Source organism: Mauremys reevesii, linkage group 2 (genome assembly GCF_016161935.1).
Source record: "Mauremys reevesii isolate NIE-2019 linkage group 2, ASM1616193v1, whole genome shotgun sequence".
Lineage (NCBI taxonomy): Eukaryota > Metazoa > Chordata > Testudines > Geoemydidae > Mauremys > Mauremys reevesii.
The window spans coordinates 157,638,211-157,665,696 of NC_052624.1; the positions used below are offsets into that span (position 1 = coordinate 157,638,211).

Consider the following 27,486-nt stretch of genomic DNA (forward strand, 5'->3'; position numbering starts at 1 on the left):
TTTAGACTGTAAGCTCTTCAAGGCAGGGACTGTCTTTTTCTATGTTTATGTATAGCACATGGTGCACTGGGGCCATGATTTTGATTGCGGCATCTAGGTGTGACTGTAACACAAATAAGAAGACTGTTACTGATCTGGAGGAAATTAAAAACAAAAACCCAGCAGAGAATATTTATGTTATACAGCCAACTTATGTTACCAATTTTCAGTGTATTGTGTCTGTTGAATCTCAGAAGAGGGTTCGTTCCAACTGATGTCTGACAAGCTGAATAGGTTAATTCATATGAACAGGCAGTGATATTTTGCTTGATGGGTAAAGGGATTATCAAAAGGCTGAACTGACTGATTCTTTTCTCAGCTGATACCTATAGACTGGATCTTCGATACTACAAAAGAGACACCACATACTGTATTAAGACTGCACCACTTACTGTTCTGATATTTGTACTGGATTATGTTCCCCACTTGTCCACCCCTGGTGAAAGCAATAGCAAGGGTTCATTCTAGCAGCAGCTTCCAAACAGTGCAAGCTGTTATGGGATATACAGCAGGATTCATCTTCACTCTAGCTAAATTGCCCAAATCGAGTAAAGTGGACCCATGGCAAATTAGACTGTGAAGCCATGTGATAGGTTTGTTAGCTGTAACGTCAGAGAGCTCTGTGGTGTTCTTAATGCTGTTGATAACATTGTATAGAGGAGACATGGAGTACAGGGTTAACTTGAAAAACCCTTTGCTGTCATTCCTTATTTACAGTAAATAGACATTTTTTTTAATTTACCAACTTGGGTACATTAAATCCATTTTTGTGTGATCTCCCAATGTGACTAGTATGCTGAAGGCACCGAGGGAAAAAAAGACTAAGTCTGCTTTTAAAAGGGGCTAGTGTTGTGGTCATTGGCATGGTATGGTCAGGAGGGAGGATATCCCATGACACAGAAAAATATATGAGCAGTGTCATCTTATTGCTACATGCCCTAGGCTGCAATATCTTTTTTCTTCTGAACCTGATGGGATACAAAGGATTATGTAGAGTCAGACTGGACCCACTGAAAACTGTTGAAAAAATTGCCACAGGCATTATTACCAGTATGTCAATGGTGTGTGTGTGTGTGTGTGTAACAGGGCAATGTGTCTTTTTGTTTATATATTATGGGATACCCATAGTTACCTCTACAAGGAAAGTTCTATAGAATTTAATAGGGGTGAAACCAATAGGGTTCTCTAGATACTTATTTTAATTGGGTTTCTGTAGAAAAACTTATAGACTTTAACAGAGGATGGTCACCTGTCTACAGTTCTATAGAATTCTATAGGATGGTTTAAATATTACCATTTTACAGGTTCATTTTCAATGAAATGCTGTCAGAATTTTCCATAAAAGAAAAGCTGAATTAGTATCCTATCCCGAGAACATGTACCCCAAAGACTGCATTATCATGAGAATTTCCAATGATAATCTATTATATGGTACCCCTGCTGACCTGGGGATCTCTTGTAATTCAGGACCAGCTGACCCCCACTCTCGTCACCTACTGCATATAGTGTAGAAGTTTTCCTATGCAGCTATGCATTCCTTGCAGCATATCAGCTCACTCTCCATTACAATAGATGGCATTAGTGCATTACCTGTCTGCAAGACACTGCACTAAGGTTCTTTCCTATCACCTTTGCATTATAGATGCTCATGCAGAGATATGTGTTTTTCTTTTTGAAAGTGACTAAAAAGCTGGATTGGCCTTCAAGGTGCAAGCAACAACTTTAGTTGGATTTGCAGTGCAGGTGGGGGAGTTCTGGTTGGCCTTCACTGGAAATTGGAAGCAAAAGGAAGGTGTGAGAATATTTCAGAATTGTGACCGAAATAGGTGACAGTACAGGTGTGGGTGTCCCTATGTGGTGTAGGGAGCTTCTTGTTTATCCTGGACTGGCTCAGCTGAGTCTGCTGACTTCATCTGCCTGCCCCACATGACTCTCCTCTTTATTCAGGAACTGAATAGTGTTCAAACAGCTGTCCCCTCCCTCCATCATGACATCACTCGCTCAATTACAATAAGATTTTAAAAGATAAAGGGTCATATTAGCACTTCAACCCTGCCACAGAGCACACACGTATTAGTCTGTGAAACAGTGTGGACATTTTGGTAGCTCCAGTTTAGGACTGTTGGAGCTTTTTCTTGAATTAGCTTCTTTGAGTCTTTTATAGGAGACGCTGCCACAGAAACCTCAGGCAGTTGTGGAGATGAGTGGATGACTAGCCAAAGTCTGCCTGACCTCCCAGACACAGATGGAATAAGGCTACATTCAAACAAATTGGCCTCTAAGCCTCAGAATATGAAATTGTTGGTCTGGAGCAACACAAAGTATTATGAACTGTGTACCATAGTAGATCAGTTTGGTGGCAGAATATTCCCTGAGCAGCCAAAGACCATAATTCCTTCCCCTCAATGATTTCCACCTGGTAACGATTCATTGGATTTGACTCTTACTGCAGTCCACAGGGAAATGGACAGACAGTGTGAGCACGTTTGCCAGCCTTTCTGTAGCCCAGGAAACAAGTCCTGTGCTCCGTAGCAGACACCAGTGCAATATACAGGGAGTAGCAAGTGGATAGCTAAAGTGCATTTCCATGTGAATGTTGAGTACAAGGGGCATGGCTGTCAGGAATCCAGTTCTTTTTGTCTTCTAACTTCATTAACAGAGGAAGGGACTTTGCTAGCTGCTTGGGACTAGGGTCAGGTGTGCTGGCTGATGCTTTTCTCTTCAGACAGCAGTCGGTGTACCTCACGCTAAGTTGAATTTCCACCCTTTCTCATCCTTGATTCTGAAATTGACTCTACTTCTGAAGGAAGCCATCTGGTGACTACTGCCCTTCCTCCCCACCCTACCCCAATTTCAGCAGACAGTTGTATTTCACAATGTCCTACTAACCATGAATAATTTAGGGGCTTAGTTACCAAGAGGCTGCACTCTGCTTTTGTTCAGGAGATTATGACAAAAAATAATAAAGCAAAGGATTCTCCCCATCCCTCCATCCTTCCCTCTTGTTAGTGAGATGCAATTATTATGTGGTCATTGCAAAGGCATGATTGCCTAATTTGATAATACAGGGTTTGCATATTTCCAGTCCCATCAACATTGTATGTAAATTGGGATGGAAATAATCTCCCATTTTTCATGACTCACTGGTTAGCTTCTCAGTGCTCTAGTGAGCTGGGCGAGGGGACAGAAATTGTGTACGATCAGTCCAATGTGCTGAGCAAATCAAAGCAGGACAAATTATCTTTAATCATGCCAAGCACATTTACAATGTAAATGATTGGTGCCAGGAGCCTGTTTCAGCTCCTTCCCCTCCTCTCAGAGCTAAGATTCTGCTCAGTCGGCAGAAGCCTGACAACAAAGCCAGGTGGTGAGAGCAGCTGAAATTAGTAAGGCTAGGTTAGTGACTGCAGATGCTACTGAATCAGGGCCCAAACGTGTGAGGTGCAGTGCATCCTTTGTGGGAGCTGAGCACCTTGTAGATTGGGCTACATTAAAGGATAAAGAGCACTGAAACCGGTTTATCACCTGTGCTAAGACCCCACATCACAGTGGTGCCTGGTATTTCTACAGTGCTCAGAACCTTTATTGAACTAAGTTGTACAGCAATCCTACGGGACAGGGGAAGCCTACGCTCGTTGTTGCAGATAGGGAATCTGAGACACACCTGGCTGTATTTAATCTCTGTCCCAAACTCAACTTTACATCTCACCTGACCAGGGACTCATAGGGGGTCAATTCAGCCCCCAGCACAGGTCAGAACAGCCTTGAGGACTGCCTTACCTGTGTGTCCAGCTTCCAATGGCCCGTATGGGGCTTTGCTGGCAGCTGGTAATAGCCAGGGTTAGGAATTCCCTGACCATGATCCCTCCCTTCCTCTGCTGCTGTGCCCCCAACGTGTGTTTTGAATCCGGGAACCAGCGAGAAGTGGTGTGGAGCCAGCTATGCCTACTCTGCACCTCTTGGGGACACTCACTATATTAGGGGAATTTCCTTTGGGCATTTAGGGTTTCTGTATGGCTCCTTCACACTAGCAGTGTGTGACTCCAGTCCAGAGAGGTTGACTTGTCCAAAGCTCCAATGGAGGTGAGTGACAGAGTCTAGGTTAAAACCCAGATCTACTTATTCACCAGTTCTTGAGACCCCGGCTTCCTCTGCTGTTAATTGGCACTTATCTTCAATGTACTGTATGTACATATTTTGGGCATTTGGACTCAAGAAGGAAAGGGAAAAATATTTTTTTCTTCTTTCTGTACATATTTCCCAGTGTCTTGTGATCTGAGATCCCATTCATCGGCATCTCACAACTCACAAATGCATTCAGTCAGAGTCCAGGAATTCCTCTTGGCCTCCACTAGTTAATTGTCAGAGGAAGTCTTTAACTGAATTCCCCATCCAGTGCTGGATAACTTTGGATGTCAGCAAAGATGCCCCAACTTCCCACTGGACAAGAAGGATCTGAACTCATTCAGCAATAGCCCTTTGAGAACAACAGTACCCCTGGCTGGGACTAAAATGGGTAGGTATGTCACTCACTTTCCTCTGTGCAGGCAGAACAGAAACAGACTCACCTGGTGTTTCTTGTCCTTTGCCCTCTAACTATACTCCTCCTTGCAGACAGCAGCACCCTGCCAGCTCTGAGCCACACTGCACAGCAATGTATATGATGTTCCAAAGAAGCTCCCAAGTGAATTCCCTTATTGGTTGAATGTGAAACCCTTTTTTTCTTTTTTAACCACAAATTACAAATAGCAGAGCTGCTGAATTGCTTGTCTAGGTTCCTGCTGCTTTTGGTTTCCTTTGTGTTCTCTGAAAGCACATTCTCTCTCTCTTTCTTTCTGTGTATGTATATAATATACATATAATAAACACAAACGCATGCACACACTCGCCACTGTTGTATTCTCTGCTTCTGTCAATATCTCTCTCCCGCCAAGTAAGCTCTGACAGCAAGAACCAAGAGAATAAGCTCCACTAATAATAGACACTTAGGGGGTGACTTTAAAGGGGGAGGGGAACAAAGTACCACTAACGGACATTTTGCATCTGTCTATTGAGCTGTTCGTTCGGTGGTTTCAGCACATTGGATGGTTTGCCCTTTTACCCTTAATTCAGCAGCAGCAACAAAAACAAAAGGCCTGGATCTGTGACAAATGAATGTGGTGGGAGCAGAGTGTTCATTTGTGCAACGAAAGCAAACAAGGGCATGAAAATAATAATAAACAAATACCCAGGAAACCTCATCTGCCCCACTGGAGGAGAAATACAGTATTTTCCTGGCAATGCTCTAGGTGAATTTTCAAGTGGATCTGATTTCCCCAAGTTTATTGTTCAAGGAATGAATTAGGTGTTAAAGATTATGCTCTTCTCTAAATGCCCAAATGTTATGATTTAAAATACATTAGCAGATTTCAAATTTTGATCATCCAATTGGCACTCTAAACCACAGATTCCCTTTCTGGTGCAAATCCAACCACTTTAGCATTTTTCTTTTTATCAAATTAACTTTGCCTTATGGTGTTTGTCAATTGTAGAAAATGTAAACACACAGGAAAAATGCAAACAGTTGTATCATGTTTCATCTTGGGTTAATCATCTTTAAAATGATATAGATTTTATCTCATCAAAAGTGATGGCTTATGACTGCCCATATGGCTACTTTGCTTTCCAGTGAGGGATGTGGAATCTTTTTGAGATGTTAAAAAAAAAAAGGAGGGGGGGATATTTTACTATCATTGACAATGTTAGATCTGTACCTTTTGAATAAAAGGTTTTGCATGATTTTTGATGCATATGAAAGCAAAATAGCATAAAATCAAAGAGCAGCGTTTCATCTTTGTAAGATATTAAAAATTTAGAATAAAGAAAAATCTATTTAGACTTTTCCCAAGCTAAAATGTGTTATGTACATTGTAAGGAGTAGGAGTGTAGTACAGATCAGAGGTAAACATTCTACCCTGGTATCTTGATGACAGATACAGTAGAAATTGGTTTTAGATACCTGTCATTCTTTTCATACTCCGAGTACTTCAAAGCACTTTACCAAGCAATTAGTTATGCATTGTAATGCAGGGCATGCAAATAGGCATATGTCATAAGATGCTCACCAGCCGTTTTTGCTGAGCTTTGGAAAATAGATGTAAACCACAATCTGGTAATCAGAATTATGTGGGTATTTAATAATATATTTATATGCAGTATATTCTACCACTAGATGGTGTGGTTCCTGGTAAACATGAAATAGAAAGCTGGGACTCAAACTGTGTAGAAAACTTGACTCTGTAGTTTAATTTTTTTAAATTCATGCCTCCTCTTCAAAACTGAGATTTTGTGTCATGAGAGGGTACAAGGGTGCATTATGCAGATCTGATTGCATGTTCAGGATCATAATTATTTGATTTCTTAAAGGTATGAATAGGTGTTTTGAAAGTTTCTCTTTTGGTAGGTCATTTTATATGATGATATAACATCATATATTATTATTAGCATCTTAATGTGTTGCTATGATTGATTGTTGAAGTGTCTGAAGTGCCTTGGTGATGGGAGGCTCTTGTAATTTATGATATCAGGTCATGGATTAAGCAGAATTTCCCATTCATTTGATGGCCCAATATGATCATTTGTAGTTGTTGATTATTATATTAAGGTAGCATTCAAGGTACAGCCCCGTTGTGCTGTGGGGCTGTACAGACATGCATGAGAATATGTCCTAAAGCAGTTACAATCTAACGCCTCAATCCTGCAAAGAGCTACAAGTATGTAAAATTAAGAAGGTGCCTGGGTGTTAGGATTGGGGTGTTAGAAGAGAAGTGGAGTGTGAAGGGTAGGAGGAGAGAGATGCAATCAAATATTTACATTAGAGCAATTTTGAAGAAAAATTATAAATGGATCAAGTTCTACCCCTGATTTTTGCCGGTGAGTCCATGCAGCTGGACCCTTGTGCCCACAAAGGGCCCCACTGATTTCAGTGTGGTGCCCCATGGGCAAAGGGAGTCACCTGCATGGAATCAGTTACAAGACAGGGGGCTTAGCCATCATTAATTTGCTGAGTCTTTGTATAGATGATGTGGTAGAGGAGAATGCTGAGGATAGCTCAGTGCAGGGAGCCAGGTGTTTCATGCTTAAGGGACAACATGGATGCAGAGACCTTTGCATGAGTGTTTGTGAAATGGGTAGACACAGATGGCATAGGGCTGTTCCTTTTGAAAGTCAAACAGCTGCAGTGTTCGTTTATTGCTGACATAGCATCAGAGGATGAGGACATGGAAAATATCCAGGCGTTTTAAAAAAAATAAAGTATATCCTTTTACTGTCAGACAATCCATAGTTCTTTCAATAACACATCCATCCCAGACCAAAGAAGAGTTAAACAACAATTAAAAAAATCATTAGAAAAAACTATAAAACCATACAGCTGCAGCTACAGACTGCTATAAACTTTAGGGCAAATTAAAAGGTTCTGCTGAGTTCTTGCTGAATGTCCATGTATGTGAAACTGTACCTAGTGGGGTGCGAAACACAACTGTTACATCTTGGTGTTCTGCTTATTCCAGTGGGATCGCCTAGTGAAGTGGGACTGGGATGAAAACCTATTTCATACTCAGCAATATGGCTAGCTGAAAGCAATCCCCAGTAGAAATTTGAGCCTAATGACCCAATCACACATACTAGGGTAATGGCTCCTTTGGCTTCAGATGCTTCTAAGCAAGAGACGAATCAGGCCCCCTGACACTGAAAAGTGCTCAGCATTTGCAACTGCTGCTGTCTTTCAGGATCAGGCCTTACATAGAGAGGTGTCGTCCAGTAGTGGTTTGAGCCTTGGCAATGAGCAGTTGGCACTCCTAAAGGGCTAATCCTGTCGCACCACTTCTCTGTAGCTTGGGCTAGTAACACCTGCTAAGGCTATTCTGCAGTCTGGAGGGGCCTCAGCTAGGATCTTAGAACAGCCACTGGCTGTATTAACGTACTGCTTGTGCATTTTGCTAGACCTGGTGTGCATGAAGGGACATGAAGTCCATCGTGTCCCAATACTAGGCACATCTGGATTTTCAGACCTACAGAGAGTCCTCCATAGTACCTGAGGGAAGGGGTGAGTGCTACTGCAGAAGAGAATTTGATCTACCTCCTCCCTTTCTGTGTGTCTAATCACGTGAGGCCAGAAATCCTTTCCTCCATATTCCAAGTATGTTAATAGACAGCTGGCCATTTCCCTGTTCGGGTGCTGTAAACTGACTTAGCACCTGTCCTGGGGAGAACTAGTACCTCTTCTTCATCTGTCATTGTACAGCAGGGTCCGATCTCGACTGGGACTTTTGGATGTCACTGTAATGATTAACTTTGTCATAGCTACAACCGTTCCAGATGGGGTTTTCTTCCTCCATTTGAAACAGTCTGGTCCCATTCCTCTACAGGTCATTTTTATAATTATAAGGTCTTTGGGGTGGGGACTGTCCTTTTAGTTCTGTTTATTCTGTGCAGCTCCTAGCACAATGGGATCCTGGTGTATGACTGGGACTCCTATGGTACGTCTATACCATGAGTAGCCCTGGGCTCCGTTCCAAGCCTGAACGTCTATACTACAATTAAACAGTCCCATAGTTCAATTCCTGCAAGCCCGAGTCAGCTGACATGGCCAGCCATGGATGTTTAATTGCAGGGTAGACATACCCGTGGGTTCTACTGTAGTAGAAATAACAATATTGTTTTAATTATAGTATTCAGTGCAATCTGATGGCTCAGCATTTAGCTCATCTGCCTGTGATGTCAGAAGATTAGGAATATTTTTCAGCTCACATTTTATTTAGGAACATTTATGAACATTGGGGGGACGATGACAAAATATCCGAAACCTACTAAAGACAACTAGCTTTTTAATTGTATTCTATGTTCCAGTAATTGAGCCCTCCCAAGTGCTTTTGCATTATTTAATTACATATTTGTAGTTCCACTCAAGCTAAAAGTAAAACAGCAGATGACCTGATGTATACTCTAGCAGCATTCCCCATTACCAAGATAGGAATAATTGCATTAGTGTCAAATGGTAAGTACCTAGTACTCACTGTCGTACAGACTGGTGGCCTGGCTATACACTCACTGTCTTTTGCATTATTAGATACATTATGCATAGCTGTGCTACATCTTATCAGATCCCAGTGACATCCCATGTACGTTTTAGTTGCAGGCACCACTAAGTGAATAAAAAAAAAAAAAAGCAGTACCCTATCCGCCACTGAAAATGTGTCTTGGGATGCCCCAGTTATCTGACATGGAGATGGTGTGTGTACTGATTTATTACAAATCACTATTGGGTCCTTTACGTTTTTATTTCAAATCAGAAACAAAAATTAATCACACAACTGCAAACTTTATCTGTTTCACTTGAAGAGAAATAGTGTCTGAAAGCTCCTTTGCAAACTCAGCTGGTAGATTCCACTGAGTGTCAAGCGTTGTTTATTGTCTTGTAAGGAAGATACAGAGCCCTGTGTTCAAACTTGGGCACCTTTCTTCAACAGCCTAATATCTCTTGTTGTAGGCAAACTCACTCAGCATCTCTGTAGCACTTTACGTGTTCAAAGATGGTGATGCTGAAAAACATTTTGTTGCCTCCTTCTTTGTTTCTCTGTGTCAGCAGCTGCATCTGAACTTCAGGCTGCCAGATTCTCGGAGGAGAGTCCCAGATGGGGAATATGCACTGTCAGAAAACAAATATTACTTTTTGTGAGCCTTAACCTGTAGACCGCTAGGGAAGAGTAGAGTTTTCCTTTGTAACCTTTGCTCCATTCTCTCTCTTGACTAGTTTATCTCCTTTCTCCCCTCCATCCCCACTGGCAGAAGCCCTGACTGCCTCTCTACTCCTGCTTAGATCCTAACATCAAAAAGCAGCCTGTAGTCATTATGAGAGTATCTCCCTTATTAAACACTGTGCGTTGCCTTACGGCAGAAGGCTGTCCCAACTGCATTGCTAAGACATGGACAGTCATACAGTAAGGTCTTGCATATATCATACCATGGGCCTCCTGTATCTATATATGGATGTACAATATCTGCATGCACAGATGTCTAAATTATGCAAAGTTCTGACTGAAGTAGGATTTCCCTTCAAAATTGCAGCATTCCCCCCAGATATATTTCTTGTTGAATATTCCATTTAATTGTACTTCCATGAGTATTGATTGAAGTTACCAGATGTTGCCCTTTTTCCAAACTTGTGCTTCTTGCCTGCCCCTGTCATAATTGCATTACAAGCAGGAAACTTGGAACTTTTATCCAAAGCATCAATCATTCACTCAGTGGCATGGGCAGGAATAGATAATTAGTTGGGCTTGGAGTAAATCTGCGTGGGTGGGTAGACCAGGAGAAGGAGTGCTTTAGTGTTGAGACCCTAAGGCACTACAGGCAGTATTTTAGGCACCATTTCTCTTCACTGACCCAGAAAGTGTTGCAGCAAGGTAGACTCTACATAATTACAATTGGGCTGGTGGTGGTGGTGATGTGCCCACATCTGTTATAGCAACTGCTTTGGGTGGGCTTTTCTCAGACTAGCTCCGAAATATACAGTATAGCCGGCAAAGTTTTGGCTCCTTCCCAGCTTATTGCTCCATGTTTTTGGGAACCCACTTGGTATGGAGGTGACTCCTAAGGCTACTGGAGAAAATGTACATTTTATGGTTTTGATCTCTGCCTTTGCAACATCTGCTCTTCATTGGGCACCAGTGAAGTTTCACGAGCAGGGAATTGCAGATCAATTAAGTCTTTTTACCCCCATGAGATAGATATTTTCCATATTTTACAGATCAGGAAACTGAGACACAGAGATTAAACAAGGTCCCACAGTGCGTCAGTTTCAGAGATGAGCATAGAGTCCAGTAGTCCTGACTCTGTCTTGTATATTGTCCACTACACCATACTGGGCTATTTTGTACCAAAAATGGAAGGCAGAGTCCCAGCAGGAGAGATGTTTCTACACAGTTAGGCAGCATTGGAATGAATTGTCTAGAAACACTAAATGCTAAGCCCCAGTAAATAGTTCTTATATAGCAGGGACAATATAAATATGATCCACTCACTCTTATCAATGGTAGTTGAGGAATCAGGTGACATGTGCTCTATTAGTACTAAGCCTTACGTTCCTTTCTCTCTTTCTATTCCCATTGAAACAAGCCTATTTGTTGCATTGCCACAATTTCTGGATCCCCTAAAATCATTGTCAGCCCTGACTAAATTATCTTACTCCCTAAAATTGATTCACCTTTCCTGTGTCCCCATTTCATGGAATCATAGAAAGGTAGGGCTGGAAGGGACTTCAAGAAGTCATCAAGTCCAGCCTCCTGCACTGGTCTTGGTCTCCTTTTTCTCACACCCTCGGATAGACATTTCTTGTTTGTGTATTATTAGGGAAGGGCTGATCATGGCTCCTAGTTTAGGATGAATTGAGGTTGTTCTTAAAGTAGGGATTCAACTGCTTTGTCATGTATGAAGAATACCCTCCCCGCAAATTATAGCACTTACTCCTTGAGTAGAAAATGAGTTTCCTGAGATTCTACAAGTCAATCTATTACTTTGGGTTAAAATTACTTTAAGAAATTTAGCATCAAGTGTTAGGCCATTTTTGTCCCGAATGGTGTCAGTAACAAATAACTTGGACTGTTCAAACTTTCTGTATAGTTAATACCCACTGAAATCTTGTGAGTAGGCTACATTTGAAAATGTTGGTTTGTTTAGAATCTGGGGTCATGTTTTGCTGTTATTCTTCATATCTGAAAGTTTCTCCATCAGTAGCTGATGAATAATGTTCTTCGACAGAGCATATACTGATATTTCAATTTTGCAGGTTGACTTTATCAGCCAAATCTATCTACTATACCTCAGTTGATTTCATGTTTCAGCTACTTCAGTGCACCTGTTTATTTTTTCCCCCTCATCAAAAATATGATGGAAACAATGAAGGATTAGAGGAAAAAAATAAAGGTGGGTGGGAGGTTATAGGCCGGCAAGGATAAGTATTTAAAAATACATTTAGCAAGATGTAATGTAAATCAAGTATGGCACAGAACCTACCTACTCTGTGGAAGGGATGGAGGTGGCAGGGATGGTCTTTGTATTTTTATTGACTGGTGGGGTTGTAGTGTTTTTTAACACATTATTGTGGTGGTGCTAGTCAGGACTCCATAGTTAATGATGAGCTGAGATTTGCACTTGGAGTTGGGACTCCCCCACTATGTTTTAAAACTAAACTAAAGACCAGATCTTGATGCACTTCTACAGTTTTGCACTCTGGACTTTGGTGGAGCTGCTTCTGATTTACACCAGTGTAAAGTCAACAGAGTCTGGCTGTAAGATGACTTAGGATATCACTGTCCCGCTCACACACCCAACCATGAGTTAATAGTAGGTTCTCTAGGGCTTAAAAAACACCAACAACAACCCAGAAAGGAAATTAGAAGGATTCCAGACTCCTCTAATGGAGATGGAAGGCTGCCCCCAGCAGTGTAACAGCTTCCCCACAGCTGTATGTCTGGGGAAAGGTTTATCTTGAGGAGCGATCACTGGAAAATAAGGGGGAGGAGGAGGTTTGCAGGAGGATAGCTGGGAAGGCAATCAAGGCGGGGAGAGGGAGAGAGGATCGAAGGGGAAGCGATCTCACGTTTCTGGGGAGCAGGATGAAGCTGCCGCGTCTCCCCTCTCCCAGCAGGCTGGGCAGCAGTTCTGGAGGAGGGGGACGGGAAAAGCGAGACAAGTAGGGACGGGGACGGGAAGAAAGATGTGGAAGAGGGGAGGAAAGGAGCAGGGGGAGATCACCCGATTCTGCTGCGGCAGCAGCTTGTCCCTGCTCCCGCTTGTCTCCCAGGGCGCACCTGCTCCATCCCTTCACTGGTGCCTGGGTCCGGGAACCACGTCCTCCACCTCCTGCCTCCAGGCCCCGCCCAGCCCTGGCCTAATTGGCTGTCGGCGGAGGGGGGCTCATTAGGGATGCTGGCTCGCAGCTGCTCCGGTTAGTCTGGAGCCGGGCGCCTGGCAGCAGCGAGGTGCGGAAAGAGAGCGGCGAGAGGCAGGAGCTGGGGGCGCCCGGCACCCACTGCCCCCCCCTCAATCCCCGGCGCCTCAAAGCCCCTCCCAGGACAGCGCTCAGTAATAAAAGGGAGGCGAGTCCCAGGCTGGCACTCGAGCCCTGAGAGCCTGACGGGAAATTATCCCCCTTGGCGGGGGAAGGAAAGCAGGAGTGAAGAAGAGGAAAAGGAGGTGTGGAGAGAGCATGGGGATACGGGCTGCAGGAGGAGGGGGGCCCGCACGCCTGAGGAGGCGGCTGCTCTTGCTGCTGGGGCTCTGCAGCTGGGCTGCTGCCCTCAGAGGTAAGCGGGGGACGAGACAGCAAGACACTGTGCAAGGGAGCCCCGTCAGACCCAGGGAGGTGCTGCGGAGTTGAGGAGCAGCTCCCAGCTCAGTGCTCTTCCCACTCAAGTGCTGACTGCATCCCCGGCTAGCTGGGGATGCAAAGTTTGCTTAGGCAGCCCTGGCTTTAGTTAATTCTCACAGGTTGCACCGCAAGGAAACCCCTCTTTTTTTTTGTTTTGTTCCTTGTGTGTGTACGTTTGATGCATGCGAGGAAAATTTACTCAGCCAGCTTCCAAAAATAAAGAGGGTAGGGTGAGGTTACTCCCTTCCTCTTGCCACTCAGTGGCACCTTTATATCTGTCTGCTGCCTGGAGTTCTTTGCATGCGCTGAACGGGGATCACCGTTTTTGTTTTTATGTGGCACCTTTAATGGATGGATTGTTTTGAAAAAAAAGACCCCGGGCGGGGGGGGATCCGAAAAAAACCCCCATGTTCTGCTGCAGGGCATCGTGTCCAGGAGTTCATTTTGCGGGGCGGGGGGAGAGAGAATTGCAGTGGAAATTGTGGCCAGTAGTTTGAATCCTTAATGAGAACAGAGGTGTTTTACCACAAGACTGCTTGTTTTATAGGGAGATAGAACTCCAGCCTGTTAAAGGGGTGAGAAAGATATAGCACAAGTGTCCATTGGACTCCAGTGTGTGAAAATGTACCCATTGGACAAAATTCCTAAGCCTCCTGCCTTACTTTACAACCTCCTGTAGCAATGAGAACTTAATTATTTGTCAACTAATGCCCCTGTCTGGGATATGTTTATTTTTGGTACACACTGGTTCCCACATTTTTATTTAACGTCCGCCTGCTAAAATACTTCAATTAGAAAATCTGCCGAGCAACTAGCCAAAGAATGTCAACTGCTCAGCATCTGGAATCCTTGACACCTTTGCTGTTATATCTGGACTTCTCACAAGTGTGTTTGGGGGTGGGGGTGGGAGGGGAGGGTTCATGTTTGCTATCCTTCTCAAGGAAAATATTTGTGTTGGAAGCTAGTGTTTTTTGGTGGGGCTTTTGTTGTTGTTGTCATTGACCGTTTGGAATTTGAGATTGATCCATCAGTAGTTGTTTGGCTTCTTTTCCAGATTAATCAAAATCTGATGCTGTCTGACTAGATCCTGAAGGAATCTCTTGAGACTGTCTATTACACAGGAGTAATGATGTCTGTGTAGGTCTCCATCCTTGCCATGTGTATTATGTTCGTCATTCCATTTTCTTTTCCATGTACTGTGTTGTTTTAGTCTTTATAAAATAAGTCATTAGCAGATAGCTGATAACATCTCATTATAGTTCCTGTTTGTTTAGCTGTCCAGCCTCATCTGGTATTCCACAATAAAACCAAATGATTTGTTGGAATAAATAAGGGTGTCTGCAGAGGGGACATGTGGGAAGATTTTGGTGTGATTGGGTGAAGTGTAGTATTTAGGAGCCGTGGGACAAAAGTTCCTATACATAAAAAGTGAACTTTGTTTTCAGGATTTAATATGACAGGGCAACAAAGTGCAGTTTAGCTACTTTTTCACCTCCTATGTGACTGTAAAATATAGTAATTTATATATGATTCCTGGGGAAAATGTGTGTATTTAAATTTGAAATATTAGAAAGCATGGGGTGAAGGGAGGCTTAAGGACTTTCTCTTGCACATTTTGAACACTGGGAGTTTTTGCCATTGTCTTCAGTAGTAACAGGATCAGGTCCCTTTAAGCATTTGAAATTTCACACTACAGGTCATGTGCAGCAGGCCAACTCTTCTATCCTCTCTTGTTAGAAACGAGCTTCAGCTACTTAATTAAAATGTACCATACAGGATGTTTTAGGTACCAGGCTAATGTGCAATTGTTTTTAGACATTATTATGAGGGATAGCAAGGTATTTTTAGAATCACTTCAGTGGCTGCAGAGTCTCTCTCATTTTTTGATGCTGCATAGTGTTTACTTGTAGCTTTAGCTGGAGCAGTTAACCCCAGTTACTGACCCATTGAGCTATAAGATTACGGTTTATGAAGTTGTCTTAAAGCCATCTCTAAGAGAAATTGTATTCTGGAGTTTCACTCTGAGTAGGGCTTAAAAGCAAAAAGGAATGATTGCAGATAATCTTCGCATTGCATTTTAAGTCTATTAGAATGAATGTGTGCATAGCTGCAGGCTTTTATTTTACAATAAACATTGTACAGAGAGATAATGGTAATTTGAAAAATGGGACATAAAATCGCTAATATTTCCCTGGTAATTAACTCATTGATGCATGGAAAACTGTACTTTCTGTCCATCCCCATATTTGATATAAAGATGCCTGCAAAATATAAACATTAAACATCCTTCTCTCAATGTCTTGTTTATAAAGCCCGTGGCTATGCATTGGGTGGTATTGCTAGATCTAAGCACATTTTGTTCTAAATAAGAATAATTAAGTGTTTTCCTTCTTCAAGTGGTGCCTTTGCTTTTACAGTACTGCATGACAGCCACTGCATATTGCTACTGATTTTATGAAGATAAAGAGCACCATTAACCCATGTAATGGAATAAGGGTGGGTCTGCGGCCAACAAGGTATTGGAACAATATCTGTTTTCAGTCTAAAATGTCTGGTAATGTGTGTAAAAACTGAGGACAAAAGCAGTCTAGATAGTTGCATAGCTGAGACACTGTCCAGGATTCTATGGACCAGTGGGGCAATGCAATACAATTACTGGAAGATATCACTCTTGGAGATGGAACCAGAGGAAATGCTTGTGGGAAAAGGCACAAATACTGAATTCCATTTGTAATAGTCTTATAGTTAAGGGTAGAAGACTGGTGATCAGGAGACCTGGGTTCTAATCCCATCCATGCCACTGATTTCCTGTGACCTTAGGCAAATTAATTTTACCTGTCTCCTTCAGTTTCTCTCATTTGTAAATGGGACTCATGTTTTATAGGGGTATTGTTCATCTGAACTCTTTAGTATTTGCTAAGTATTTTAAGTCACTGGATTGTAGCTCTAACAGTTCTCTCTGTCATTTCATTTGAGGCTTCTTATTGTCTTGCTGTGGCTAGTTCCACTTCTTTGAATAGGTAGAGTAAGTAGAGTGGGTGTTTTAAAAAACAACAACAAAAAACGGTTTGATTCCACATTTGAAAGGAATATATTATTTGTATGTTGTTTTCTGGAGAGTCTCACTGAGGTTCATTTCTTTGTACCTGGTACCCTGCTGAGAATGAAGCGTCTTGGTTATTAAAAATACATTGAACAGTTTACTACTTGAAAGTGTGTGTGTGTGTGTGGGGGGATATTCTGACCTGCCAAGTGCTAATTGAATCCACAAAGTGTCAACATACTGATTTGTTTGATCTTTTTAAAGTCCATATGTGGTGAATGTGTTGTCTAGATGTACATGAAATTTCTAATCATTTGATGTAGGGAATATACAAAATGTAAGGAAAAAAATCATGGATAATATTTATGGTCCATTTGTGTGATTTGGTTCTGAATGTCATGTAAGGAGTCCTCTGCATGGGCTTTTTGCTTATGGACTTAAGGTTGGAAAGAAGATCATATGGTCCATCCATCTGTTTGGTACTTCAGTGTGTAATACCTTTCAAGAGTGTGGCTATCGCTCTTCATTCAGTTGCTCACACAAATTACCTTCTGAGTAGAGAGATTGCAGGTGTTAGCTCAGGAACCGTTTCTGTTCATGTCACCATATTTACTTAGTAGTTGATATCTGCCTTTGCTATATCCTTCAGAATGATGCACACTTGGTATACTCATAGTAACATGTATCAGAGGGGTAGCCGTGTTAGTCTGGATCTGTAAAAGCAGTAAAGATTCCTGTGGCACCTTATAGACTAACAGACGTTTTGGAGCATGAGCTTTCGTGGGTGAACACCCACTTCGTCGGATGCATCTGATTTCCACTACATGCATCCGACGAAGTGGGTATTCACCCACGAAAGCTCATGCTCCAAAACGTCTGTTAGTCTATAAGGTGCCACAGGACTCTTTGCTGCTTTCATAGTAACATGTTAGCTCTATTTCACAGATTGGGAAACTAAGGTTCAGAGAGGTAAAGTGACTTGCCTGAGGCCACAGAGAGGATTCTGTCTCAAAGCTGAGCCTAGAATGCAGAGGTTCCTGGTCCCAGTTCTGTATTTGGACCTCTCCTTCTTCTTTCTCTTTATGAATGCAAATCTAGATTTTTCTAATAATTCTTACAGGTCAACTCCTGACATCGTCTCACATCCTTGTTGCCCTCTTTGATAACTTTCCCAATTCATTATCCTCCTGATAATGTTGCCACAAATTGTGCATGAAATTTTAGGGGTGTGGTGTGATTACACATGTAGAATGCCAGAATTTCCTCCAGCATGAATGGGCTCTAATTCTTTACATCAGAGGGCAGCGGTCACTTCAACATCTAGATGCAGTAGATAGATGCAACCCATTGTTTTTGTGTTTTTTAACGGCACACTCATTGCATAGCAAAGAACTTTTGCACATTACTACTTTGCAAAGAAAATACAGTGCACTACCTCTAACTTAGTGCAGGTCAATGTAACTCTGCACAGTAACTTCCCTCCTCTGTGGCCAAACATCAGATCAAAGTGTTACATATAATACTGTCATGACAAACAGATCTGCAAATAAACTCCATCTACTTGATTACTAGATGACATCCTTCTGTGGACATGTTCCATTAATGTAATTAGAACTAGCGTAACACTTTCTTTGTGCTAACCTATTTCTGTGATTTTATGGTTAGTCTCTCTTTTTTTTTTTTTTTAATGCATGTGCTACTTGGTGCCTAATTTATTCACAGGTGCTAGGGGGATATATAATTTCTGTCTCTTCATATGCAAAGAATAGCTCTAAAGAGGTGAAATGAGCTTACCATGCTATGAAAACAAGTGTTCTCCTTGATACCATAACTGAATTTCAGACCTATATGGACTTTCACTAATGCAGAATGAACATTGCTAAGATAATGCTACTTTCACAGTGAATTACAGATGGCAAATACAAATAGTATGATATGATATATACCAAGATGGAAAATTACTTGCGGTACAAGGGATCCCACAGTGCAACTTGACATATCGTTTCGGTATTTTTAGTCCTGCTTTCTGAGGAAATGTGGAGTCTGAGACTGAGAGCAGAAATTTAACACCAGAGGCTGCTGTTTCTGTTGTTTTGGATGTTGCTGCTGCTGTAATGGAGCAGATGGTCGGATTCATTTATAGAAAGTAGAAACTTGTTTCATTTTCCATTTCTCCTTTTAAAGAACTTGTTTTGTGCCACAGTGTATCATTTGGCCTACCATATAGCATGGATATTTGCAAGGATGCTGTTTTTATAATCTGTTACAGATCATTAGAAGACAATAAACTACGTTGTAATGCACATTGCAAGTAGCTTATGAAAATAGCTAACAATATAAGCAAGTCTAAACTTATTATTTCACCTTTTGAAACTTACTTATCTATCTTCAATTGATGGTTTTGTCCTCCTAACCATCTCAATGACATCCAACTATCCAGTAATGTTGGTGATGTAGGAGAACAGGAATTGCCACAATCAGCTGAGGGACCTGTCTAACAGTACTAGATGGTTGGGAGAAATCCAGCAGTAGTCAGCTATGGAAGAACTTCCCCATGTGGAAAACTGCTTTCCAAAACAAGTAAACAAATATGCCCTTATCCTTCCCCCCCACAAAAAATTCTACCTAGAATTGCTGTGGATGTCTCGTTATCTACATAAATGTCTAATGCTCTCTTGAATCAGACCAGAGGGGGAAAAAACCTGCTGGGCAATATTGTCCTCATGGCTGCCTTTAAGGGTCCATTAGCTGCTTCTACTGTCTCTACAACCCAGGTTATAAATTGTGGAATTGTTCTAATGAGACGACTTTTTTAGTAACAATAAAGAAAGCAATATATAGAAATATGATTAGAGAAACAAAATGTAACTTAGTCACTTATGAATTATTAGCGGGCCTTACTTTTAGAGAAGAATGATAATCTTGTGGTTATGGCAGTGCCTTCAGAAGTTGAGTTCAATTCCGAGCTCTGCCACAAACTCCCTCTGTGACCTTGGGCATTTTACTTAATCTATGTGTGTGGCTCTTGACCCCATCAGTAAAATGGGAATAATAAGGCTTCCCTTTGTCTGTCTGTCTGGTTCATTCAGATGGCAAGCTCTTTGGGACAGGTCCTGTCTTACCATGCGTTTTGTGCAACATCCAGGACAATGGTGCTCCTATCTTTCTTTGAGTGTCTAGGAGCTAGTGTGGTACTAATAATTTGCTGACTACTACTGTTTGTTTCAGGAGAAGTTCTTTAACAATAAAGAAAGTGATTTTAAAATGCACAAATGGGAATTAGGTGCTGAAACCCAGTTGACTTTCAATGGGAATTTGCTGCCTAACTGCCCGTTTGTGCCTTTGAAAGCCTTCCCGAAAAAGGAATTATTTGCAGGTGATAGAATAGCAAGCCTGGAGTGGGAAGACTTTGGGGATTGGTAAGGGAAGATGAACTGGTGTTAGGGCATTCTATCTCTTTGCATCCTGCCAAGGTTGGTAGTAACCAAACATAGTTACCAACTAATGCCTGGCTGGCTGGCTTGTAAGAAATGAGTTGGCAGCTCAATTGAGTTCCTGGTGGGCAAATGTCTGTGTCACACAAACCCATCGCTGGAAAAAAATCTTTTAGCAGAGGCCTCATCGAACAAGCCTACAAACAGCCAGGCATGGAAAGTAGTCCCTCTTAGTACCAAGGATGGCAACTTTCACTACTGCTACCTGGGCTCTATCCTTTCTGTGTACAAAGAGGGTTTCTGTCTGGTTCCTTTCATGAATGCACAGCTTTCCTAACCTCTAATTCTAGAGAGAAAGCAAAACATACGCTAACAATATCACAACTAGGAAATCTTCCCAGACAAAGGTGAGGGAGGCAGTGTGTTCTAGTGAATAGGGCACTGGGCTGGAACTCATAGGGACCTGAATCTATTCTCAGCTCTCACTTACTTTCTGTATGACCTTGGGCAAATGACTTTGGCTCTCTGTGCCTGTTTCCCCACCTTTCCTTTGTCTACTTATACACAATAAGATGATCTCATAGTTTATGTAGCAAAAAGGGACCTTGGTCTCAGCTGGAATCTAAATGTTACAGTAACACAATAGTTATACTGGATCCAGAAAATTTCTATTTAAATTAATAATGAGAAGAAAAAGTATTGTTTAGTTTTTGTTTTTTAACACAGCTAGTTTTTTTCTTTTTAAATGCTGCTTATTTTTCCCTCAAGTTTAGGATGACCAATCTTTCAAATGAAAAATCAAAGCATTCATTGTTTCTTTAAACATGCTGTAAGATCTAAAGCTTTACAGAGAGAAAAATGTTTTTATAAGAATTTTCCTTAGCGAGCTTTTGTCTTTCTCCCAATCCAACTTGTTGTTGTTGTTACCCTAAAAGAAGCCACAATTTGATATTATCATAACAAGAGATTAAAGTCTCTCAAATTGTGCTTGACAAGAACTTCAGCGATACAGCACAATCTGCCCATTCTCAAATGCTTATCATGCTGCGTATCCTAAGGCACTTTACAATCCATAAAACACTCAAAGCAAAACTCCTATTGAACTGGATAAAATGTATAAAAGAAACCTTAAAAGCAAGTTGTGGGAATGGAAAATGTCTGCCTCTGTGCTCAAGCAAAGAGTTCCAGCTCTGAGGGGTACCACAACTGGAGTCCAATGGGGTATCAAAGAGTTGTATCAAAATCTTGCATCTAACACTACCTCCTCAGACTGGTGTGTAAGGAGTCAAGTGGTCATATGGACACACAGGATTTGATTAAAAGAAGGGATAACTCAGAAACCAAATTTGAATAAAGTTTTCTCCTCGGGGGGAGGGGGTAGAAAATATTAACAAGTGTTTGCTGAGGTGTGTCCTTGGTATGAACAAAAAAATATTTGCATTATATAAGGCTAGAACTTCAGAACTTAATGTCTACGCTTTCCATGCATGCATATGTTCTAGTCTGCAATACAGAATATGGACTTCCACATCAAAACAGGCAATGCACGTGCAAAGATGCAATATGGGCAAAGAATTCTGGACCCCTAGCCTACTATGTAGTCTCTAGAAGCATGCATTTGTGCTGTGCTCAGAATAAGGCTGACATGTTCCATCTTTTCTCTAGTTTGGGAGGTACAAATTAAGACCAGTGTTCGCTAGGTCTGAAAGAATACCCAGCTAGTAAATATGGGATTCTGCCTCATTGTCTCTGAGAGATGTGCAGGGATCAGTCGTCTTATTTCATTTCATAAAAGGCATCACTTCAAACTATGTGCACATTTTTCATTCTTGGATCAACAGACTAATGTTGCTCTTCTTGTAGCTTATATAAAAATGGCTGGCTATGTTCCCTCACTTCAGCGAAATGTTCATCATCTTGGTAATTTAGGATAAGGGCAGGTTAGCTTCCAAAAATCTTTCTCCTGATTGCTGTTCATTAGAATTATGGAGGAGGAAAAGAATGACAAACAAAAGACAGCAGGTATTTGATCTGAGTTTAAAATGAAGTTTTGTAGTCTTCTTTTAATTCCAAGTGACCTGGAACAGTGCCACACTGTGAGGTACAGATATCTGATTTAAGGAGGCAGTATCAAACTTGCTATTAGCTGAAATGTAAAGTCACTGTTTCAGTTGACTGTGTTTTCTTTTTCTTTGTGGGGGAAAGCATTTGGGGGAGTGGGTTACTGTATCCATCATTGCATCTCCTCCACCTGAGGAGTGTGTATGTGTATCATTGTAAAGGGTTGAAGGTGAGATTTTCAGAAGAGCGACAAAGCAAGTTAGGGGTGGGAGTTTTAGAAGAGCCTAAGGGAATTAGCCGAACTCGCAATGAATTTTTCAATTCTGAAAATCTTACTCTGAGTGAATATTTTATTTGAATTTTGCCTTTCTGTTTGGAGAATGCCCAGAAAGAATGAGATCTTTTGGTTTCCCTTGGTTCATGTTTGTGGGTGTGGGTCAGTGAGAGAGAGAATTTCACTTATTTGGCTTGCTATTCAAACAATTTAAAATCTGAGCTGAATTGCCTATTTGTGATTGGTTGCAAGTCATATGCTATTACTGTGTTCCCTAGTTGGATAAGTATAACTTTTTTTTATCTGGTAAAAGTGCCTTTGTGAAACTAACATTTTTTTCTGAGCATTTGTGCCAGCAAAAGTCAATTGTTTTAATGCTTTCAGAGAATAAACATAAAATAGGCACACACAGCTTAAGTGAGAGAATTGTTTTTAACTGTGAACCAACTACTCAGAGCCGCTTCTTCTACCACACTCCTTAGTAATAAATTGTATTATAGAAATGAATTTGCTCTACTAAATTGAATTCAAGTTTTTGTATAAAATCTTGTCCAGTCTACACAATCATAAAGTCATGGACACGTGTTATGGTGATAGATGCCTCATGACTTCTTGGGAGTAGGCCAAAACTAAGACTGCTGTAAATCTGAGGATAGGCATTACCCTTGAAATATTACTTATGAAATTACTAATTTAGGAGATATTTACTGCGTGCATATTTTGTCAGAATGTATGTGTGTGTGTGTGTGTGAGAGAGACAGACAGAGACACACACACACACACACACACACATGCGCGCACACACACACACACGTGACTGTTCCTTTTAGCATAAATATATACAATCTAAACTGTTTGCTTAGAGTTTAAACTTTAATTCTAGATAGCATTTAGCAACACTTTGCCTGTCAGAGTGCTGTACTGGAATTGAATAATGAATGCAGTGGACATTCTGAAGACGCTAGGTGGTGCATATATTTAATGCATGCCTTGCCTATTTAGCACTGTGTTCTAACTGAAAGCTTCCAGATAATGCTCCAGATACTGCTGTGCATATCATGTAGTTCTGAGAGTTGAGTACATTTGTATAGGTACATTAAAATATCCTAATTCTGAAATTGAATTGTTTTACCCAGTGTATTACATATTATTTAAGGCTGGATAGCTCCCATATATGGTATACACAGAAATTGTCTTTTATAAGAGATGGCTTGTGTAGCTGTCATAAATTGGATTTGTTCGGAAAATTGGTCTTCATGCTATAATTTACTGTGTATTGTGTTGTTGGGAAGCAGTGGAATCCTGTTAGACCCAATGGACTAGACCCTCCCTTGGTGAAGTCAGCACAGCTCCATTTAACAAGGGTTAGTTCTATGTTAAGTGAACCCTGAATTCTATTGGATAGGGCTGGGCAGAAAACAACTCGGTTTTGCAAAACACTTTGAAGTTTGAGTCCCTGCACTGTCTGATTAGGGACTGGCACTGGAACCTTGGTTTCCCACATCCTAGGTGAGTGCCAGGCTACTGGCTATTCTGGAGCAGAGATGCTTTAACCACCAGGCTATTCTGGAGTGAGTTTCTTTCTCTAGAAATGTTTCTGCAAAACGTTCTGTTTTTGCTGAAACAGCATTTTTCAACAGAGACAAACATTTCATCAATTTTTTTTTTCCAATTAGCTCTGCTATTGGAGACAGAGACAGTGACTTCCTCATCTCCTGAAACAGTGGTTCTCAACCTTTCCAGACTACTTGTACCCCTTTCAGGAGTCTGATTTGTCTTGCGTACCCCAAGTTTTACTTCACCTAAAAGGTGACTGAAATATTGCTTTCTTTCTCCTTTTTGCCATATAATGTATAAAATAAATTGATTGGAACATACATATTATACTTCCATTTCAGTGTGATACTTGAGCCTGTTTTTCACTTGTCATTCTGGGAGGCAGTGAAGCAACAGCAACAATTAACTTTTTTTTCCACATTGAGTCTATTCCTGAAGCCTGTTGTAAAACTAGGCAAATACTGTATCTCGATGAGTTGACATGCCACCTGGAAGACCTCTGCATGCCCCTGGGGTATGCCTATCACTGGTTGAGAACCACTGTCCTAAAGTGAGGCTGACCACTCATATCAACCCCTTATTACAGGGAGTGTTTGTATGTGTTTAAACACCTTCACACATTCTTTTATAATTTTTCTTATTTCTCCTTTTGCAGCCTCTCTAATATAAGAAGCAAAGTCAGTAATTTTAGTCTAACCTTTGAGCCACGGTGTTTCTATTTTCAAGATTAAAACAAATGTAGCTACTCCAGTTGCCTTCTGGGAGCATACCTACAGGATACTACTTGATACCCCCCAGAAAACATGCCAGTAATACATGGTTTTGTCACAGTAACGGAAAAGCTCCTTCTGTTCACACTGTAATATAGAATCTAGGACTTAACCAATGTCAAATGAGCTAACCAAATAAAAAATGAATTGAAAGTATTTAATCTGTCAGCATCAATGAATCTAAAAGGATTATCGCTCCATTAGTGCTAATAGATTTTTTCCAAAGATAACTTTGCTACTTGACTTGCCCATTCCTATAAAGATTGTTACAGATCTAATTTATACTACAATTTAAATATTCCTGCTATATTTCGATTGAATCTGGGGCTTGTTAATGGGCTACCTTGACTTTTGTTACGATCGATAACTTTGCTTTAATTGTCTGAATGCTAGTTCCATTCTTTGCTTCTATAACACTTCATAACAATTGTGGAGAGCTTTATTTATTTATTTATTTATTTATCTATTTATTTTTGAGCTGTAGGGAAATGTGACCTTTTAACAGCTCAAGCTAATTACTAGAGTTTCACATCCCACAAATTAAGCACCAGCCAATTCCTGCCTCCCCCTTTTCAGGAAATGTGATGGGATTGAAAGAGCAGGAATAGAACAAAACTGATATTCTGCTCATTACAGGTCTGATCCTGCTCCCATTGAAATCAGTGGCAGAATTCTTTGATACTCACTGAAGTCAATGGATCTCTTTCTGAGGACTATAATGGGGACTGAAATAGTTTTAAACATCCAGTTATCTCCTAGAAAATCCGCACTGCACATTCTCTGTCTAGATGAGATTGAATGGTTCTATGGGAAGGAAGGAGGTGGAAATGTAATGGGTAGAGAAACTTTCTGACTTCAGACAGAGTCTAACTCAGTATTTTTTATTGTATTAGTTCTTTAGATTTAAATAACACACACAAAATGCCATTACCAAGCTCCCAATGGCCTAACAATTACATCTACAATTGTGAATGGTGATCACCTAACATCTAATAATGAATCCACTAAGCCAGCTAACAAATAAAAAACAACAAAGTAAGTTCCTTTATTCCCCTCTCTGACCTCACCTGCCCAAACATACCTTTAACCTCCCCCCAAAACCATGTCATGCCTTCTGCGGCATGCTTGAAAGGTCAGGCCATTTTAGAAGAAGATTTGAGGCAAGTTTGAGTCCTGGGTAATGACTGAACTTCGTTACCATTTGATGCCTATTTGGTAGTTTCTGAAATGAGATGATGGTTTCAGCCCATGTCCTAGTGGGCTGGTGTTACCATTGCATTTAGCACTGATCAACTCTCTAGTCCTTTCAGCCAAGAGGCCAAAGATTGAATGTGAATAGGGAATGAACCTCCCTCCGGTCAGTTGTGACAAAGCATTGCAGTACCACTGTCCATATGTATGACTTGTATTTCGTGACTATTGAAAGCCAACAATGTTCTAGGTGCTGTTTCTGTTCTGTGGTTAACTGGAAGTCTTCAGTCTCCAGTATTATTTCATCCAGCACCTTTCACGAGCGCTGTTATTTCTAATCACTACTTTTTGAGATGAAAGCTTTAAATGTGAAAAGGTAATGAATGCTGTATAGAGGTAGATTTCCTGATGGATTCTGCAGCTGTGGTATACAGAAGGGCCTCGTAAAATGTGGTAAATGGTGACCACTGTGCTCTCAGTTCTTGTCCCTCATCCCTTCAAAATAAGGTAGACTCTGTAACTAAGTGACATTTCTAGCTGTTTTTACCTTTTCCGAATGGACAATTTCAGCAGATGTGAACTGATTTCTCTGTGTGTTTGAAATACAGGAGTGCTCTTTAGCACTTTTACCCTTTGAAAATATGAAAGCTCTTGAGTGCTTTCATATATTCAAAGGGCAGTAGCAACTTTAGTGAAAGAGGAGAGTGCAGAAAACTGACTGCTCTCTCTTTTATACTTTCTGAAAGTGCTGTCAAGAAAACATGTTCAATAAATATTCTGTAGCTTCTTTTGCAGAGATGGTGGAGAGGTAAAGGAGCTTCTTTCTGAAAGCTGAAAATCATTCTTGTCCCAAAAAATGTATTGTGAAATCTCTCTGCCTCTTCTTTTCCTCCCCTTCCTCCTAGAGACCCACCTCATCCACACACACCCAAAGTGAATGCGTGGGAGCTGAATTCAGAACACTGCTGCAAGCCATTTCGGCAGTGATTTGCCAACCTATAACCCCTGTGAATGAAATCATAACCATCAGTAAGTCAGCAGAGCTATTCTTGAGTAAATTTTTGCCTTCGGAATGTCAGTTATAGTTATAGTCTCCTTGATCCTGTGGAGAGAAAAGGTGCACCTGTCAGGATGGAAACAAATAACAGCCAACCGATGCTCACATTATATTGTGCCTGTGTTGCACTTGCTGCACTATCATGCAACTTACAAAGTTCCATCATCTAGGCCCGTCATACTTAACCTCCAAAGCAGCTTAACAGGAGAAACTGAGCCTCTCCTGGAAAAGAGGACTTTGCCTGCTTGATATTTCCCCCCCTTAGTTGATGGGTTTGTGTGTGTGTGTGTGCAAGTGCTATAAATAAATAAAACACCCTTTTGAAGAATCTAAATGGCAGTTTTTAAGAGGTTTGCTTCAATCTTTGTGCAATATTAAATCATTAAATTAAGAGCATCAAAACTTGCTCTGTGAGGGATTAAGCTTCCCGACTGGGGAGGGAGGGATGTGTTGATAAATCCAGCAGAGGTTGTGGAGCAGAGGCAAGCGTGAGTGAAGTGATGGAGAATATCATGACCTTGAAGCTGCCTCATTTCCCATGGTAAATTTTCTCTAAAAAGCTGCAAGTAAGCCAGTAGGTAATGCTTTGAGACCCACACACCAATAGTGGCACCTAATGCAGCTGGCCAAAGTAGCAGTTCTTGGTGGA

At 41.2% G+C, this 27,486-nt stretch overlaps 1 protein-coding gene across 8 annotated transcripts in view; it reads left to right on the forward strand.

The window, feature by feature from the left end:
• The window catches only part of UNC5D (unc-5 netrin receptor D), a 428,876-nt gene that overhangs the window by 98,530 nt on the left and 302,860 nt on the right, over window positions 1-27,486 (forward strand). The window contains exon 1 of one of the 8 annotated variants that reach the window (XM_039525944.1): window positions 12,956-13,385. The exons of 3 other annotated variants lie outside the window; for them this stretch is intronic. In XM_039525944.1, the coding sequence (XP_039381878.1) occupies window positions 13,289-13,385 (97 nt within the window). In that variant the 5' untranslated portion in view covers window positions 12,956-13,288. Of the gene's footprint in view, window positions 1-12,955; window positions 13,386-27,486 lie in introns of those variants that run through there. 4 more of the 8 variants (XM_039525945.1, XM_039525943.1, XM_039525938.1 and 1 more) reach the window with 4 other exon arrangements.